This window comes from Chiloscyllium punctatum, chromosome 52, assembly GCF_047496795.1.
Source record: "Chiloscyllium punctatum isolate Juve2018m chromosome 52, sChiPun1.3, whole genome shotgun sequence".
NCBI classification, from domain to species: Eukaryota; Metazoa; Chordata; class Chondrichthyes; order Orectolobiformes; family Hemiscylliidae; genus Chiloscyllium; species Chiloscyllium punctatum.
The window spans coordinates 13965514-13981797 of NC_092790.1; the positions used below are offsets into that span (position 1 = coordinate 13965514).

General features: G+C 45.7%; 3 protein-coding genes and 1 long non-coding RNA gene across 13 annotated transcripts in view; 1 reads left to right on the forward strand and 3 right to left on the reverse strand.

The window, feature by feature from the left end:
• The window catches only part of LOC140470801 (uncharacterized), a 678281-nt gene that overhangs the window by 473502 nt on the left and 188495 nt on the right, over positions 1-16284 (forward strand). The gene's annotated exons all lie outside the window — the stretch shown is intronic.
• Positions 1-16284, reverse strand: part of LOC140470682 (histone H2B 1/2-like) — a 72174-nt gene that overhangs the window by 50486 nt on the left and 5404 nt on the right. For 2 of the 9 annotated variants that reach the window (XR_011956614.1, XR_011956604.1), the window contains exon 1: positions 2669-2854. The exons of 2 other annotated variants lie outside the window; for them this stretch is intronic. The gene's annotated coding sequence lies outside the window, so the exon portion shown is untranslated. Of the gene's footprint in view, positions 1-1996; positions 2078-2668; positions 2866-16284 lie in introns of those variants that run through there. 5 more of the 9 variants (XR_011956613.1, XR_011956606.1, XM_072566706.1 and 2 more) reach the window with 4 other exon arrangements.
• LOC140470723 (histone H2A-like) lies at positions 10612-11066 on the reverse strand. Its single transcript, XM_072566757.1, has one exon. It carries the CDS (start codon positions 11064-11066, stop codon positions 10677-10679), a length of 390 nt encoding a protein of 129 aa, XP_072422858.1. The 3' UTR covers positions 10612-10676.
• On the reverse strand, positions 11873-12285 carry LOC140471005 (histone H2B 7-like). Its single transcript, XM_072566914.1, has one exon. It carries the CDS (start codon positions 12267-12269, stop codon positions 11889-11891), a length of 381 nt encoding a protein of 126 aa, XP_072423015.1. The 5' UTR covers positions 12270-12285; the 3' UTR covers positions 11873-11888.

Consider the following 16284-nt stretch of genomic DNA (forward strand, 5'->3'; position numbering starts at 1 on the left):
AGGCTCATTTTGAGAATGGGTTTCATTCACTATCTGATACTAGATATCAATGTGCTCCTTATACTTGGTTATTGTGTTTTACAGTGCTTCAGTGTCATTCAAATTGAAACATGTCCCTTTTAGGAACTGCAAAAGTACTTCAATGTTCAAACTTCTGTTACTTGACATGAATGAGGTACTAGCTACTGTCACTGGAGTCAACGCCTGTCAGTGAAAGTGCAGTGTTTGTATATCTGTTAATCTCTGGCACTGCACATTTAGTTTGATAATGTCCACAGCCAGTGTTCTTTATCTTTAGTGCCGAAAGGATACATGAACAGGTGAGCATGCATCACATTGCAGCAAAAAAGCATCTGGCTTTTCTTCAGAATCAATGGTAGAAAGCAATGGACTTTTGTAACTTCTATAGTGCAGAGTCCAACCAGGAACAATGGGGATATCAAGGTCTGGTTTTCATGATGCTATTAATTTTTACATTGTGACATGTTTTAACCAATGAATTAATAATCAGTATTAACCGAACCCACTTGCAACTAAGTGAACACTTCAACTGCATTGCAGCTGACTGACCACAGTGTTCCTTGTACAGGAAAGAGAATTGGCCAATTCTATTTTGTTTACCCATTTGGACAGGATCTGGTGCAAGCCATGAGCAGACTCTTGTGTTGCTCTATGGTAGGGAGGGGGAAATGAAAAGGACTTTTATTTTCCATCATTCTGTGAAGAATAATTAAATAGTTCAATAAATTGAATTTGACAATTTAAATATCAACTCTTGTTGAAAAAAAAAGTGAGCAGCTTGGAAAACCGACCAATTTTGGCTTTTTCTTTCATTCTGCATCGCTTTAAATAGTAATGATCCAATTCCGATAACTCCATCATAAAACTATATCCTGCTTCCTTGCTTTTTTTGGTACTATAATGAAGGGAGTGTCAAGAGGAATGCAGGGCTCTTCATTGAAAATCAAAACAAATTTTGAAATGCATATAGAATAATGAAAAAAATGCTCTTGCTGGACAGAAAAAGAAAATAATTACAAAATGATGAAATGGAGAATCATGTTCCGATACACATGGGGATGTCAACTTCTCTGCTGCCATGATATTTTTATGGAAAGGGAATGCTGGTTGAAACGGATTAGAATTGTTAGCTCAGTCAACTGTTATGTTGTTATGGAAAGTCTTGGATCAGTCAGATTTAATCATTTGAAGAGACTTATTCTGTGCTGTAAATTTCTTTGACTTGACATCTGAGAATAGAAATCAGATTGATGAAATGTTTTCTGCTAGTTGCAGCGTATATGGATTTTCATTACTGTTGGTTGTTGGAATGCGTATTTCAGGATGGTGTACAAATTTGCAACTATTGTAAATCAATCAGTAGCTGAGACAGATTGGTGTGTGTGCATATGCATGCAAGCACAGATATTAAGGGCAGGTCGGAGATAGTGGTTGTCTGTATGTGTATATTCATATAGTCAGCATTCTCTCTACATCAGGTTTGGCTCAGAGGTTCATCTGGAATTTACACAGTTTAATTGTTGTACCTTTTGCATAGGACTTCTATTTATCAAAAAAAAGTCCTTCTCAGTTACTGATCATGCCAAAATTTCATTCTGTATCTACACTCAATATCTCCCTCAGAAATCCTTGCCGTAACAACGTAACAGCATGATCTGTTTGTTCACCTTGACTGTAACTTTAAAATTGCCTTTACTACATGTGGAGTTAATGCAGTTCCTGAATGTATATGTCATAAGAGGATACAGTCTATCCCTCTTCTGATATTGCAAATGATAGTTGTCTATGCATAATGGCACTTATTGAAACTGATCTGTTGTGCATTTAGTACAGGGAGAAATAAAAAAATATATATTTCATCAGTTGTGTTTGATTCTTGGCTTGAATGTGTACTTCTGGAAATTAAGCTCAATATGTGTCTGACTCAATCCAGACAGAGGAAAGGACGTTCTCCAATCTGACAACAGTAACATACCTATTAGTTGTTAGAAGCAGCTGGCCACACTTGGCTTTATACTGAGGGAATATGCATTATCTTGGTCCATCAATCATTTCCCTGGAGGAAGACAAGAGAGATATTTCCTGTAAATCACCATCAGCTGGGAGGAAAAGACATTAACTGATCAATGCCAAATTCAGGGCGTGATCATGATTTTTTTTCTGGTTTTTGAACAGAGCAAGGCCCGGCTACGCTCTCGCACTGAGCTCCTCCCAGTCTTTTTGTGTTTGCGAAATTCTAAAACAATTTACTAAGGTACAAAAACTAACCAACATCTGCATAGTTTCATAAGTAGAATAATTACCCAGTTCAATATTCAGCTCCCAATACACTAACTGTAAAAGGAAGAACAACGGGCACGACTGTCACATTTAGATAACTCCTGTATTTCCCAACAATTCAATGTCTATTCGCAACAAATAGCGGGAAACAGAAGCCAAACAGTGAATTCCCATCAGTGTTTAGGGGATAAAAAAACCACAAGAATGTCCCACAGCAGCTTCTTCCCACTCTCCCTCCCTCAGCAGGCCCACACACAGCCCGAGAAAAGCCTCTCTCTTCCCCCCAGCCCGCTCACTCCAAGTTCCGGGACCAGTTCCTGCTCCGCTCGGCCTCTTACAAACAGCCCCCGGTTCTCCCTGAACTCACCCCGAATCAATCCCGGTCTCGGAGCCCCCTCTGTGTCCCAGACTCCCATCCCGATGTGCTGCTGGAAGGAGCCTGCTGTTCCCTCCCTTCCCTGGGCGCTGATCTCTCCATTACGGTCTGTTTCAAACAAACCTCTTGTACTCACTGAGTAAATGCTCCTCAATGGCAGCGCTGGGGGAGGGCCTCACGCATGCGCTCCTGTAGTCAGGAACAGTCAGCTTTGGGGAGGTAAAAACAATGACTGCAGATGCTGGAAACAAGATTTTGGATTCGTGGTGCTGGAAGAGCACAGCAGTTCAGGCAGCATCCAACGAGCAGCGAAATCGACGTTTCGGGCAAAAGCCCTTCATCAGGAATAAAGGCAGTGAGCCTGAAGCGTGGAGAGATAAGCTTGAGGAGGGTGGGGGTGGGGGTGGGGAGAGAGAAGCACAGAGTACAGTAGGTGAGTGGGGGAGGAGATGAAGGTGATAGGTCAAGGAGGAGAGGGTGGAGTGGATAGGTCGAAAAGGAGATAGGCAGGTCGGACAAGTCCGGACAAGTCAAGGAGACAGTGCTGAACTGGAAGTTTGAAACTAGGATGAGGTGGGGGAAGGGGAAATGAGGAAGCTGTTGAAGTCCACATTGATGCCCTGGGGTTGAAGTGTTCCGAGGCGGAAGATGAGGCGTTCTTCCTCCAGGCGTCTGGTGGTGAGGGAGCAGTGGTGAAGGAGGACCAGGACCTCCATGTCCTCGGCAGAGTGGGAGGGGGAGTTGAAATGTTGGGCCACGGGGCGGTTTGGTTGATTGGTGCAGGTGTCTCAGAGATGTACCCTAAACGCTCTGCTAGGAGGCGCCCAGTCTACCCAATGGAGAGGAGACCACAGCGGGAGCAACAGACACAATAAATGATACTAGTGGATATGGAGGTGAAACTTTCATGGATGTGCAAGGCTCCTTTATGGCCTTGGATAGAGGTGAGGGAGGTGGTGTGGGCACAGGTTTTACAGTTCCTGCGGTGGCAGGGGAAAATGCCAGAATGGGAGGGTGGGTCGTAGGGGGGTGTGGACCTGACCAGGTCGTCACAGAGGGAACGGTCTTTGCGGAAGGCGGAAAGGGGTGGGGAGGGAAATATATCCCTGGTGGTGGGGTCTTTTTGGAGGTGGCGGAAATGTCGGCGGATGATTTGGTTTATGCAAAGGTTTGTAGGGTGGAAGGTGAACACCAGGGGTGTTCTGTCCTTGTTACGTTTGGAGGGGTGGGGTCTGAGGCCAGAGGTGCGGGATGTGGACGAGATGCGTTGGAGGGCATCTTTAACCATGTGGGAAGGGAAATTGCGGTCTCTAAAGAAGGAGACCATCTGGTGTGTTCTATGATGGAACTGGTCCTCCTGGGAGCAGATCCGGCGGAGGCGGAGAAATTGGGAATATGGGATGGCATTTTTGCAAGAGATAGGGTGGGATGAGGTGTAATCCAGGTAGCTGTGGGAGTCAGTGAGTTTGTAAAAAATGTCAGTGTCAAGTCGGTCATCACTAATGGAGATGGAGAGGTCCAGGAAAGGGAGCGAGTTGTCAGAGATGGTCCAGGTAAATTTAAGGTCAGGGTGGAATGTGTTGGTGAAGTTGATGAATTGCTCAACCTCCACGCGTGAGCACGAGGTGGCACCAATGCAGTCATCAATGTAGTGGAGGAAGAGGTGGGGAGTGGTGCCGGTGTAATTACGGAAGATCAACTGTTCTACAAAGCCAACAAAGAGACAGGCATAGCTGGGGCCCATACGTGTGCCCATGGCTACGCATTTGGTCTGGAGGAAGTGGGAGGTTTCAAAGGAGAAATTGTTAAGGGTGAGGACCAGTTCGGCCAAATGAATGAGAGTGTTGGTGGAAGGGTACTGTTGGGGACGTCCGGAGAGGAAAAAACGGAGGGCTTGGAGGTCCTGGTCATGGTGGATGGAGGTGTAGAGGGATTGGTATCCATGGTGAAGATGAGGCATTGGGGGCCGAGGAAATGGAAGTCTTGGAGGAGGTGGAGGGCGTGGGTGGTGTCTCGAACGTATGTGGGGAGTTTCTGGACTGGGGGGATAGGATAGTGTTGAGGTAGGTAGAGATGAGTTCAGTGGGGCTGGAGCATGCTGAGACAATGGGTCAGCCCGGGTGGTCAGTCTTGTGGATCTTTGGAAGGAGGTAGAACCGGGGCAGTGCGGGGTTCCCGGACTATGAGGTTGGAAGCTGTGGGTGGGAGATCTCCTGAGGTGATGAGGTTCTGTATGGTCTGGGAGATGATGGTTTGGTGATGGGTGGTGGGGTCATGGTCGAGGGGACAGTAGGAAGAGGTGTCCTCGAGTTGGCGTTTGGCTTCAGTGGTGTAGAGGTCAATGCGCCAGACTACCACTGCGCGCCCTTTATCCGCTGGCTTAATGGTGAGGTTGGGATTGGAGCATAGGGATTGGAGGGCTGCGCGTTGTGAGGGTGAGAGGTTGGATTGGGGGAGGAGGGTCGACAGGTTGTGGCAGTTAATGTCCCGGCGGCAGTTGGAAATGAAGAGGTCAGGGCAGGTAATAGGCCAGCACGGGGTATCCAGGTGGATGCAGTGTGTTGGAGGTGGGCGAAGGGGTCCTGGGAAGGTGGGCGGGAGTCCTGATTGTGAAAGTAAGCTCTGAGGCGGAGACGACGGAAGAAGTGTTCGACGTCACGGCATGTATTAAATTCATTGATGCGTGGACAGAGTGGGATGAAGGTGACTCCTTTGCTGAGGACTGATCGTTCGTCCTCAGTGAGTGGGAGGTCTGGAGGGATGGTGAAAACTCGGCACGGCCGGGAGCTGGGATCTGGTGTGGGTGTGGAGCTGGGAGTGGGGTCGGAGCCAGTATCTGGAGTGGGTGTGATGGTGGGGGGAATGGGGGTGGAGGCATGAGCAGGGGTAATGTTCCCCTCGGGGTTCTGGGGGGTGGGGATAGTGATAGTGGGGCCTGGGGGTGTGGGGGGGCAAGAGAGGGAGGGGGTCAGCAGAATGCAGGTGAGTGGCGCTGATGGGGTCGGAAGTGGTGGTGATCATGGCAGTAGGGATGGCAGAAGTCACTGAGCGTGTGGCATCAGTGATGATGTCAGGGCCGGAAGTGCCTGTGGGAGCGGCAATGATGGGGCGGAAGTGACATCATCACTCAGCATTAGGGAGGTATCTGCGTCAGCCACCTGGCTAATGGCGTTTCCGAAGCCAGGGGAATCTTCTGGAATGTTTGAGGAGTGCTGGTTATGGAAGTGGGTGGATAAAAATTTGTTGTACTTACAGTATTTGATGTTTGAGATAGAATTGAAATACTGTTTGTTGAGAGTATGAATTCTCCTAAGGATGTAGTACAGAGTGGGTCCTTTACAATTCTGAGAGAGTGTGGCCCTCAGCTGGGGCAGGGCTGACTGTAGAGAGATTAGGTGCCGGCGCATTGCTGCAAGCGTGGAGCGGAGGATCTTGAAGGAGAACTGTTGCTGGTGTTTTTGAATGTGTAGTCTGTACTGTTTGTCCTGTTCAGGTCCAAACTCTGCTGGTTTAAAGGTGGTCTGGAGTCTGTATGGGATGAGTTGGTTACGGAGGCAGGCACTGAGGAAGCAAATGTGGCTGTGGTACCGAGTTTGTTTCACGACATGGTTGAAGAGCTTCAGAGCAGAAGAAATGATCTGGGAGTTGCAGTGGGAGAGGGACTCCCTGAGATTCTTGTAGAGAGAGGAGGAAAACTTCTTCAAGGCAGGCATCCTTGCAAGAGGATTCGCAGTAGGGTTAAAATCAACAAGGGTGGGGAGGGACTGCATCAAGCACGCCCTATTTTCCTGATGCTTCCCAGAAACAAACATCAATTGGTCATTTCCCCAATTCTCCAATTGAGCTCATCCCCAGGTCATGTTAATAACTCCTCCCTCCGGGTCTCTCACAATCTGATCAGGGAGCGGGGAAACTGGCAGCCACTCAGCCCATCTGTGCCCACCATTCAATAATATCAGGTCTGATCTTATGTTAGGTGTGGTAATTAATCCTGTTGACCCTCATCCACAAATACTAACACCTGGTTGAAAGGACCACACAGACAGATAGATAGAATAAGTGGAACTTTTTTACGAAGACAGTATGTAACTGTTCGCAGAGTCTTACGTCATAGTGTCACTCCCTATTTCTGAGTCAGGAGGCCCGAAGAAATCAAACGTGGACCAGGGAGATGTGCAATAGGATCACTGGGACTCGTTTTAGTTTATAGTGGATGACAAATTTTAGTGTCAGGTATGCTGCAGACAGAAACCTTGTGATATGTTGTATGCCATGATGAGACACCCCAGCTATTTTTACTGATTCACTCCCGGAACATGTATGTCGTTGGCTGAGCCCAGCATTTATAATCCTTCCCTTAGAGAACGCAGTGGTGAGCCACCTTCTGGAAAAGCTGTTGTCCATGTGCTACCCACAATACCATGAAGAGAGGTCCAGGGTCTTGATTCAGTGACAGTGAATGAAAGGGGATATGTTGCATTTCCAAGTTATTATGGTGTTTGGCTTAGAGAGAAACTTATCCTCGAGCAAACTGATGTACCCCTACCTCAGCTGCATTCAACTTTTTGAGATAGAAGTTGCCCTGAGTTTGGACGGTATTCGTTTTAGTTTTCCCAAAACTTCAGTATTACTTTTGTAAACTTTACGAAACATTAGGGTTCTGTAAGATTGTATTTGATTCCAAGAACAGGTGTTCTTATTGCAAAGAAAATAAATAGACAGACCTAAAGGGTGGAACAGTTTAGATTTCAGCAAACGAGGAGATGAGCACATTGAGGAAGAAAGAGAAAATGACAAGAGTAAGCTTGCAATTGTTGTGAAAAAGAAACAACGCTTAAAGTATTTATAAATGTGTCGAGAGGAAACAGAAAAACTATTTGAAAAGGAAGGTACAGATAAACTGTGAATTATAGGCCACTCAGCCTGCAGGGAAAAAAGAATGCAGAGTGTCTGGGGTTAAAAAAAAATCAGAATCAAACAGAGTCAGCATGGATTTTAATGGTCTGTTTCTGTGTTATAATGTTCTATGTTCTCTGCTGGAAGAACAGATGGAGGTCATTCAGAAGATTTTGGCAAGTTCCCACCTGAGAATAACTAAAGAGCATGGTATCGAGATGGATTAAAAAAAACTGGTTGGCTGAAAGAAAACACAAAGGGAATAAGTGGATCATTTTCACAATGACAAGCAGTGCCTTGGGGACATGGCAAATCTTAGTGATGGAATCCAACTCTTCACTATATATTCACCATGATTTAGATGAGGGAAATAAATGTAAGATCTCCAGTTTGACAGATGACATAAAACTGCTTTGAGTGGTGAGATGTGATTGTGATGAGGTGTAGTCAATGGGCAAATGCAAGTCAGAGGCAATATAATGTGGATAAATGTAATGGTTTTTAAAAAGGACAACAGAAGCTGGAAGTCTGAGTTGATAAGACGTGAAGCTGGAAAGGCACAGGTCAGGCAGCATTGGAGGAGCAGCAAAATTGATGTTTTATTTGAGACTTCAAATAAAGCAAATCTTAGATATGGACAACTGAGTTCAAATGAATCTCTGATCAGCATGAAAAATGTAGGGGAATTCTTAAGAGGGAGATCAGGAAGGACAAGGGGGTGGGGGGTGGTGTTATGTGATAGCCTTGGCAGATACGGTTAAACATAATTCAAAGGGATTCTACAAGTTCATTCAGAGCAAATTAGTGACTAGAAAGAGAGAGTAGGACACATTAAAGATCCAAGGGGTAGTTGTTGTTGTTGTGGTGGGAGCCTTTTCCTCTGAAAAGTGAATGTAAACTCAGGAGGCAGGCAAGTGGATGTTCATTCATGCAAAACCCAGTTAAAGCAGGGAGAGGGCCAAAGGATCCTCCCCAGAGGCCAGGCTTGGAAGAGAGACCCATGACGCACCCTGAATTTATTATAAAAAAAACAGTATTAACAATGACACGCACCATAATCATTAGGTTCCTCCCACTTACTTTATAAACCCAATCCTATAAAACACATAATTAATGACGGGTATTTCTTTAGCAGGTCTCAGCTTCCCATGACCTCATGGTGTTTAACACACTATAATCTCTAATCCTTGGGATTTTTCTGTGCATCCTAGTCATTCACATTGCAAACTTAATTGCAAGATTCCTTCAGGCCTCTCGGGCTGGTTTTATATGGAGATATAGTTTAAATTCCATTATTTATCATATCTCATGTGCTGTCTTTATCAAATTCAGTTTTTCCTCTTATATTTACCATCGTCCAAATTATGTATATAAAAATGCCAAAGGCATTTAAGTTTTAACTAGTTGCTGTAAGATTTGTAATGACGCTTTCTGTTCTGGCTAGTTAAGTTTAGGGACAGCTATTTCTATCTACCCTTAGTACATTGTGTGTAATGGCTGTGAATAGCCATTGTCCAGGATGAATTAGGGTACTTCTGAAAACTTACTAACCTTCACACATAGGCATAAACATTTGTGACATGAATCTATATGTGTGTTGTAGAATCTCTAGCTAGAGATTATTGCTTAATATTGCAATCTAATGAAGAAACAACTGCTTACCACGCAATAGCTAATTGTTGATCTGGTTGATATATAGGGAATTCAGTATGTTATCTTTTGCATCTGGTATTTATTCCTCGGGTTGCATAGTCACTCTTTCATGAGTAAACTGAGAACGTTCCTATGTTTGGCTTGTGGACATGTTCTGATCTGGGATGGTTGCTACTCAAGGCTTTGGACTAGGTTTGTTCAAAGGTATCATTTTCTTTACTTTAAGGCTAGGACAGACTGCTAATCTCATTTATCTCTTTTCAGCCATTCTTTTGTTTTAATTCTAAGGCAGATTGTCTTTTTTTGTTTGTCAGCTATTCTGAGAGGAGACATGGGCCATTTGGTAATAAGTAGATCCAGTTCACCCCTGCTGTTCTGTTGAACCTCAGAAGATGGGACAAGTTCAGAACGAATATTTCACATCAGTTTTTTTAAAAACTGGGAAGCTAGTAAACTTAGGGAAATAAATATTGATGTTTTGAAAATAGCTCATATTACAAAGAGGTATGCTGGAGGTCTTAGAAGACAGATTTGGATAAATCTCAGATCTGATCTAGCACAGCCCAGGACATTGTGCGAAGTTAAGCGGGAAATTGTGGTGCCTATTTCAGAAATATTTATCATCTGTAACTACGGTGAAATGCTGATGTGGTTTGTGTGGAATTCACTTCTAAAGCAGGTGATGGACGTGGATACAGTCATAATATTTAGAAGACATTTGGATAAGTACATGATAAGAAAAGTTTCAAAGGGCTATGGGACAAGATCGGGCAGTTAGAACCAGTCTAGTTTGAGATTATAGTGGGTATGCACTGGTTGGACCAAAGGATCTGTATCTATGCTGCTTGACTGACTCTTACAGTGAGGCAACTGTTCTGGTTTGAGCTCTTCATTTTGAAAGCTTTGTCAGCAGAACGACTCATTCAGAGCCTTCTGCAATCAGACAACGCCATCGGTATTCTGAAACTTAAAACGCGTAAAATGAATCTATCCGTGGAAATCAAAGATCACTTGTTATGTTTGCCGGAGATCAAATTCAGGCTCATACCCCATGGGGGCGTGTTACTACCGAACTGGTAGACTATTAAAGAACAACACATCTGGAAGCAGCTGAAAATGACTGTGGCCTCTATTATGCTCCCTCTCTACGGTCAGGCAAATAATCTCACACACGAACACATCAGAGAATAAACGAGAGGATCAGCGACCATTCATTATAAACTCACTTATGGCACGGGGGCAATTCAGCTCTTCCTAAATGCAGCACAACGTAACGTGAATCTGCCTGTGAGCGAGTACAGGGACTGAATAATGGTATTTATAGAATGACGATTAAAGACAAGTAACCACAGGAAGGTAATTCAATCTGATGGAAGGGAGAACTCCTTTCACAGATGCTGTGAGTGGCTCTTAAAAGAGCCTTTTGGGTTGTCAGATTCAAGAATACTCTTCACTTTTTAGCTGCGCCCCCAGCGGCGGTTTTCTTGGGCAGCAGCACGGCCTGGATGTTAGGCAGCACCCCGCCCTGAGCGATGGTCACCCCTCCCAGCAGCTTGTTGAGCTCCTCGTCGTTGCGCACGGCCAGCTGTAGGTGCCTGGGGATGATGCGGGTCTTCTTGTTGTCCCGGGCCGCGTTACCGGCCAGCTCCAGGATTTCAGCCGTCAGATACTCCAGCACCGCAGCCAGATAGACCGGCGCTCCTGCACCCACACGCTCAGCATAGTTACCCTTTCTCAGGAGCCTGTGAACACGGCCCACCGGGAACTGCAGGCCAGCCCGGGACGACCGAGACTTCGCCTTAGCGCGACTTTTCCCACCGCCCTTTCCTCTTCCAGACATGATTACAATTCAACAAACACTTCCAAAGAGAATGCTGCACTCCGCCCGCACTGCGGCCTCTTATACCTTCGGGAGGAATGGTGGGGCGGCCGTTTCTGATTGGTCCAATTGTTCAGCCCCTCCTATTATGGTTTCAATTCCCAATCAGATATCTGCCTCATTCCCCAATCCGGAGAGGGCACGGGGAGGAGGGCGGAAAGAACCGGCACCAAATCATCAAACGCCTTCTTTCCAATTTGAAAAGCCCGCCAATATGTCGTTTTGTACTGAGGAATGCACAATTACTCGAGTTAATTTACTTCTACAATCGACATGTACACTTTCCATTATCTCCCTTTAACTCATACCCAGCATGCGGACAATATTTGTGCGGTGATTTGGAAATGAAAAATAAAGTAAAATAGAACTCAGAGAAAAACGTTTCTTTTGATTGTCGGCGGGTGCTGGGGCACTTTTGTTTACAGGGGGTAAAACTCAAAAGATCGTGCCACCGCCCCCCAACCCACCACAGGGGCTTGCAGTTCCCGACCTGATCGAGTAAAAAAGAGTAACACGGGCACATGAGAAATAACTCCGCGGCATTTAACGTGATCTCTGTCCCCAGGCCGTGGGTACAGGATATACACGACTGCGTCCGAGAATAAGGCGCGCACAGCATCAGCGATCACTCATCAATTTACACAATATTTATAATCACAACTGTCGCAGAGACATTAATTGTACAAACCCAGAAACATAATGGTTCAGCCGTTGCAAGGAAGTTGTAGGTGGCTCTTATAATGCCTTTGGGTTGTGGATATGTGTGTGTTTCAGTGCGGTCCTTCACTTGGAGCTGGTGTACTTGGTCACCGCCTTTGTACCCTCCGACACGGCGTGCTTGGCCAGCTCCCCGGGCAGCAGCAGCCGCACGGCGGTCTGGATCTCCCGGGAGCTGATGGTGCTGCGCTTGTTGTAATGGGCCAGGCGGGAAGCCTCCCCCGCCATGCGCTCGAAAATATCGTTGACGAACGAGTTCATGATGCTCATGGCCTTGGAGGAGATGCCGGTGTCGGGGTGAACCTGCTTCATCACTTTGTAGATGTAGATGGAGTAACTTTCTTTCCTGGACCGACTCCTCCTCTTACCGCCCTTCGCTGGCACTCTCTTCACCGCTTTCTTAGCGCCCTTCTTGGACGCTTGCTGTGCTTTCCTTTCCTCTGCCATCGTCCCACGAGATAGCGAGGTGAGGAACAGGGAGCGGGCGCACCTTAACACGCAGCTGGTGTAGGAGGGAGGGCTTCAGATATGTAGATAATTGGGGGAAGGTGGGACCTGTACAAGATGGACGGGTTGCATCTGAACTGGAAGGGGACCAATGTCCTGGGTGGAAGGTTTGCTCCAGTAGTTCGAGAGGGTTTAAGCTAGTATGGCAGGGGGGTGGGAACCTGAGCTGTATACTGGAGGTGAGAGTTGATGCAGATGAGGCAATAGCAAGAGTAGACCAGCTAGTGGGAAGGATTTTCCTGGGAAGGAACGAAGGGATCAGTTAAAGTGTGTTTGCTTTAACGCAAGGAGTATCAGGAATAAAAGTGATGGACTTAGAGCATGGATCAGTACCTGGTGCTATGATGTTGTGGTCATAACAGAGACATGGGTTTCTCAGGGGCAGGAATGGTTGCTGGATGTTCCAGGATCTCGAGCATTTAAAAAGAATAGGGAGCTGGGAAAAGACGAGGGGGTGTAGCACTACTAATCAGGGAGGGGATCACAGCTACAGAAGCTTCCATTGTCGAGGAAGATCTGCCAACTGAGTCAGTATGGGTGGAAATTAGGAACAGCAAGGGAGCAGTCACCTCGTTAGGTGTTTACTACAGACCCCCCAATAGCAGCAGGGAGATTGAAGAAAGCATACGTTGACAGATTTTGGGAGTGTGTGGACCTAGTAGGGTTGTTGTAATGGGTGACTTTAACTTTCCCAATATTGATTGGAACCTCCTTCAAGCAGAAGATTTGAATGGAGCTGTTTTTGTAAGGTGTGTTCAGGAGGGTTTCCTAACTCAGTACGTTGACAGGCCGATGAGGGGAGAGGCCATTCTCGACTTGGTGCTCGGAAACGAGCCGGGGCAGGTATCAGATCTTGTGGTGGGAGAGCATTTTGATGATAATGACCACAACTGCCTCACATTCTACATAGCTATGGAGAAGGAGAGAATTTGGCAAAATGGGAGGATATTTAATTGGGGAAGAGGAAACTATGATGCAATTAGACATGAGTGAGGAAGCATGGACTGGGAGCAATTGTTCCATGGTAAAGGCACTATAGACATGTGGAGACTGTTTAAGGAACAGTTGTTGTGAGTGATGAATAAATATGTCCTCTGAGACAGGCAAGAAGGGGTAAGATAAAGGAACCTTGGATGACGAGAGCGGTGGAGCTTCTCGTCAAAAGGAAGAAGGTAGCTTACATAAGGTGGAGGAAGCTAGGGTCAAGCTCAGCTCTAGAGGATTACAGGCAGGCGAGGAAGGAGCTCAAAAATGGTCTGAGGAGAGCCAGGAGGAGGCACGAGAAAGGCTTGGCAGAATGGATTAGGGAGAACACAAAGGCATTTTATATTTATGTGAGGAGTAAGAGAATGGTCAAAGAAAGAGTAGGGCCGATCAGGGATAGCATAGGGAACTTGTGTGTGGAATCTGAGGAGGTAGGGGAAGCCCTAAATGAGTTTTTTGCTTCTGTCTTTATGAAAGAAACAAAGTTTGTAGTGAATGAAATCTTTGAAGAGCAGGTGTGCATGCTGGACCGGATAGAGATAGAGGAAGCTGATGTGCTGAAAATTTTGTCCTCGGCTCCTTTGGGAAACGAGAAATGCAATTGCTTCACAACTTGTGAAGATCTTTGCATCCTAGCTCTCCACTGGAGTCGTACTTGAGGACTGGAGAGAAGAAATGTAATTCCTCTTTTCAAGAAAGGAAATAGGGAAATCCCCGGCAATTACAGACCAGTAAGTCTCACGCCTGTCATCTGCAAGGTGTTAGAAAGGATTCTAAGGGATAGGATTTATGACTATCTGGAAGAGCATGGCTTGATTAAATGTAGTCAACATGGCGTTGTGAGGGGCAGGTCATGCCTCACAAACCTTATTGATTTCTTTGAGGATGTGACTAGAAAGGTTCATGAGGGTCGAGCTGTGGATGTGGTGTATATGGACTTCAGCAATCATTTGATAAGGTTCCCCATGGCAGGCTCATTCAGAAGGTCAGGAGGAATGGGATATAGGGGAACTTAGCTGTCTGGATACAGAATTGGCTGGCCAACAGAAGACAGCGAGTGATAGTAGAAGGATAATATTCCGCCTGGAAGTCAGTGCTGAGTGGTGTTCCACAGGGCTCTGTCCTTGGGCCTCTAATGTTTGTAATTTTTATTAATGACTTGGATGAGGGGATTGATGGATGGGTCAGCAAGTTTGCAGATGACACAAAGGTTGGAGGTGTCTTTGACAGTATAGAGGGCTGTTGTAGGCTGCAGCAGGACATTGACAGGATGCAGAGATGGGCTGAGTGCTATCAGATGGAGTTCAACCTGGATAAATGCGAGGTGATGCATTTTGGAAGGTCGAATTTGAAAGCTGATTACAGGATTAAGGATAGGATTCTTGGCAGTGTGGAGGAACAGAGGGATCTTGGTGTGCAGGTACATAGATCCCTTAAAATGGCCACCCAAGTGGACAGGGTGGTTAAGAAAGCATATGGTGTTTTGGCTTTCATTAACAGGGGGATTTAGTTTAAGAGTCTTGAGATCTTGTTGCAGCTCTATCAAACTTTGGTTAGACCGCACTTGGAACACTGCGTCCAGTTCTGGTCGCCCTATTATGGGAAGGATGTGGATGCTTTGGAGAGGGTTCAGAGGAGGTTTACCAGGATGCTGCCTGGACTGGAGGGTTTATCTTATGAAGAGAGGTTGACTGAGCTCGGACTCTTTTCATTGGAGAAAAGGAGGACGAGAGGGGGCCTAATTGAAGTATACAAGATAATGAGAGGCATAGATAGAATCAATAGCCAGAGACTATTTCCCGGGGCAGAAATGGCTAACATGAAGGGTCGTAGTTTTAAGCTGGTTGGAGGAAAGTATAGAGGGGATGTCAGAGCTGGGTTCATTTCACAGAGTTATGAGAGCATGGAATGCGTTGCCAGCAGCAGTTGTGGAAGCAAGTTCATTGGAGACATTTAAGAGACTGCATATGGTCACAGAAATTTGAGGGTGCATACATGAGGATCAATGGTCAGCACAACATCAAGGGCTGAAGGGCCTGTTCTGTGTTGTATTGTTCTATGTTCTCTATGTTCTATCTAATATCAGAAAAGGATAAGGGAAAGTGGGCTTGGAGCTCGGTTTTGATCCAGTGAAGGCGTCACAATGCTAATGGGGGAAAGCCTGGTTCCTGATTGGGTAGTTTGCAGGAACGTTAACCTCACTGTGAATGGTTAGGTAGGGACTCAATGTGAATCTTCAGAGTTAAAACTCACACAACACGAGGTTATAGTCCAACAGGTTTATTTGGAAGGACTAGCTTTCCTAGTGCCTCTTCTTCATCAGGTGGTTGTGACGCAAGACCATAAAGTACAGAATTTATAGCAAAAGATTACAATATTGTGTGGCTAATATACATTAAACAATAAGTAATTAAGTGTTTCATCTTTTAAAATGGCTTTTCTAGTTTTGGTTGTTTAATAAGTAAACCCCAGAATTCCTTCAAAGTCATAGTCACATTCTCAAGATAATTTAGGTGTTCTAAGAAAATGTGTGATCTCAGCCCAGGCAATGCTTTCAAGGTGTGAGGTTAAAGTCTGTTTGTGTCCTAATCTGGAGTCAGACTGGTTCTATTTGTAAAGTGGGATTTACAGAATCTTACATGGATTGACTGTAGGTTATGCATTTTTGAACAAAATAAAATTCTGCAAATACAGATTCACCGCATAAACCTATATGTGTGTACTTGGCAGACAGAGAGACAGAGACAGAGGGAGAGGGGGACAGAGGGAGAGGGAGACAGAGGAAGAGAGAGACAGAGGGAGAGGGAGACAGAGAATGAGAGACAGACAGACAGAAAGGAAGAATGTGTGTGTTGGGGGGGGGGGGGGGTGGAGGTGTGCGTGTGTGTCTGTGATGGAGTTCACTGGGGTCACCTGGAGCGTGACATGAACCCAAGGTCCCACTTGAGTTCATCCTCATGGCTACCAAACT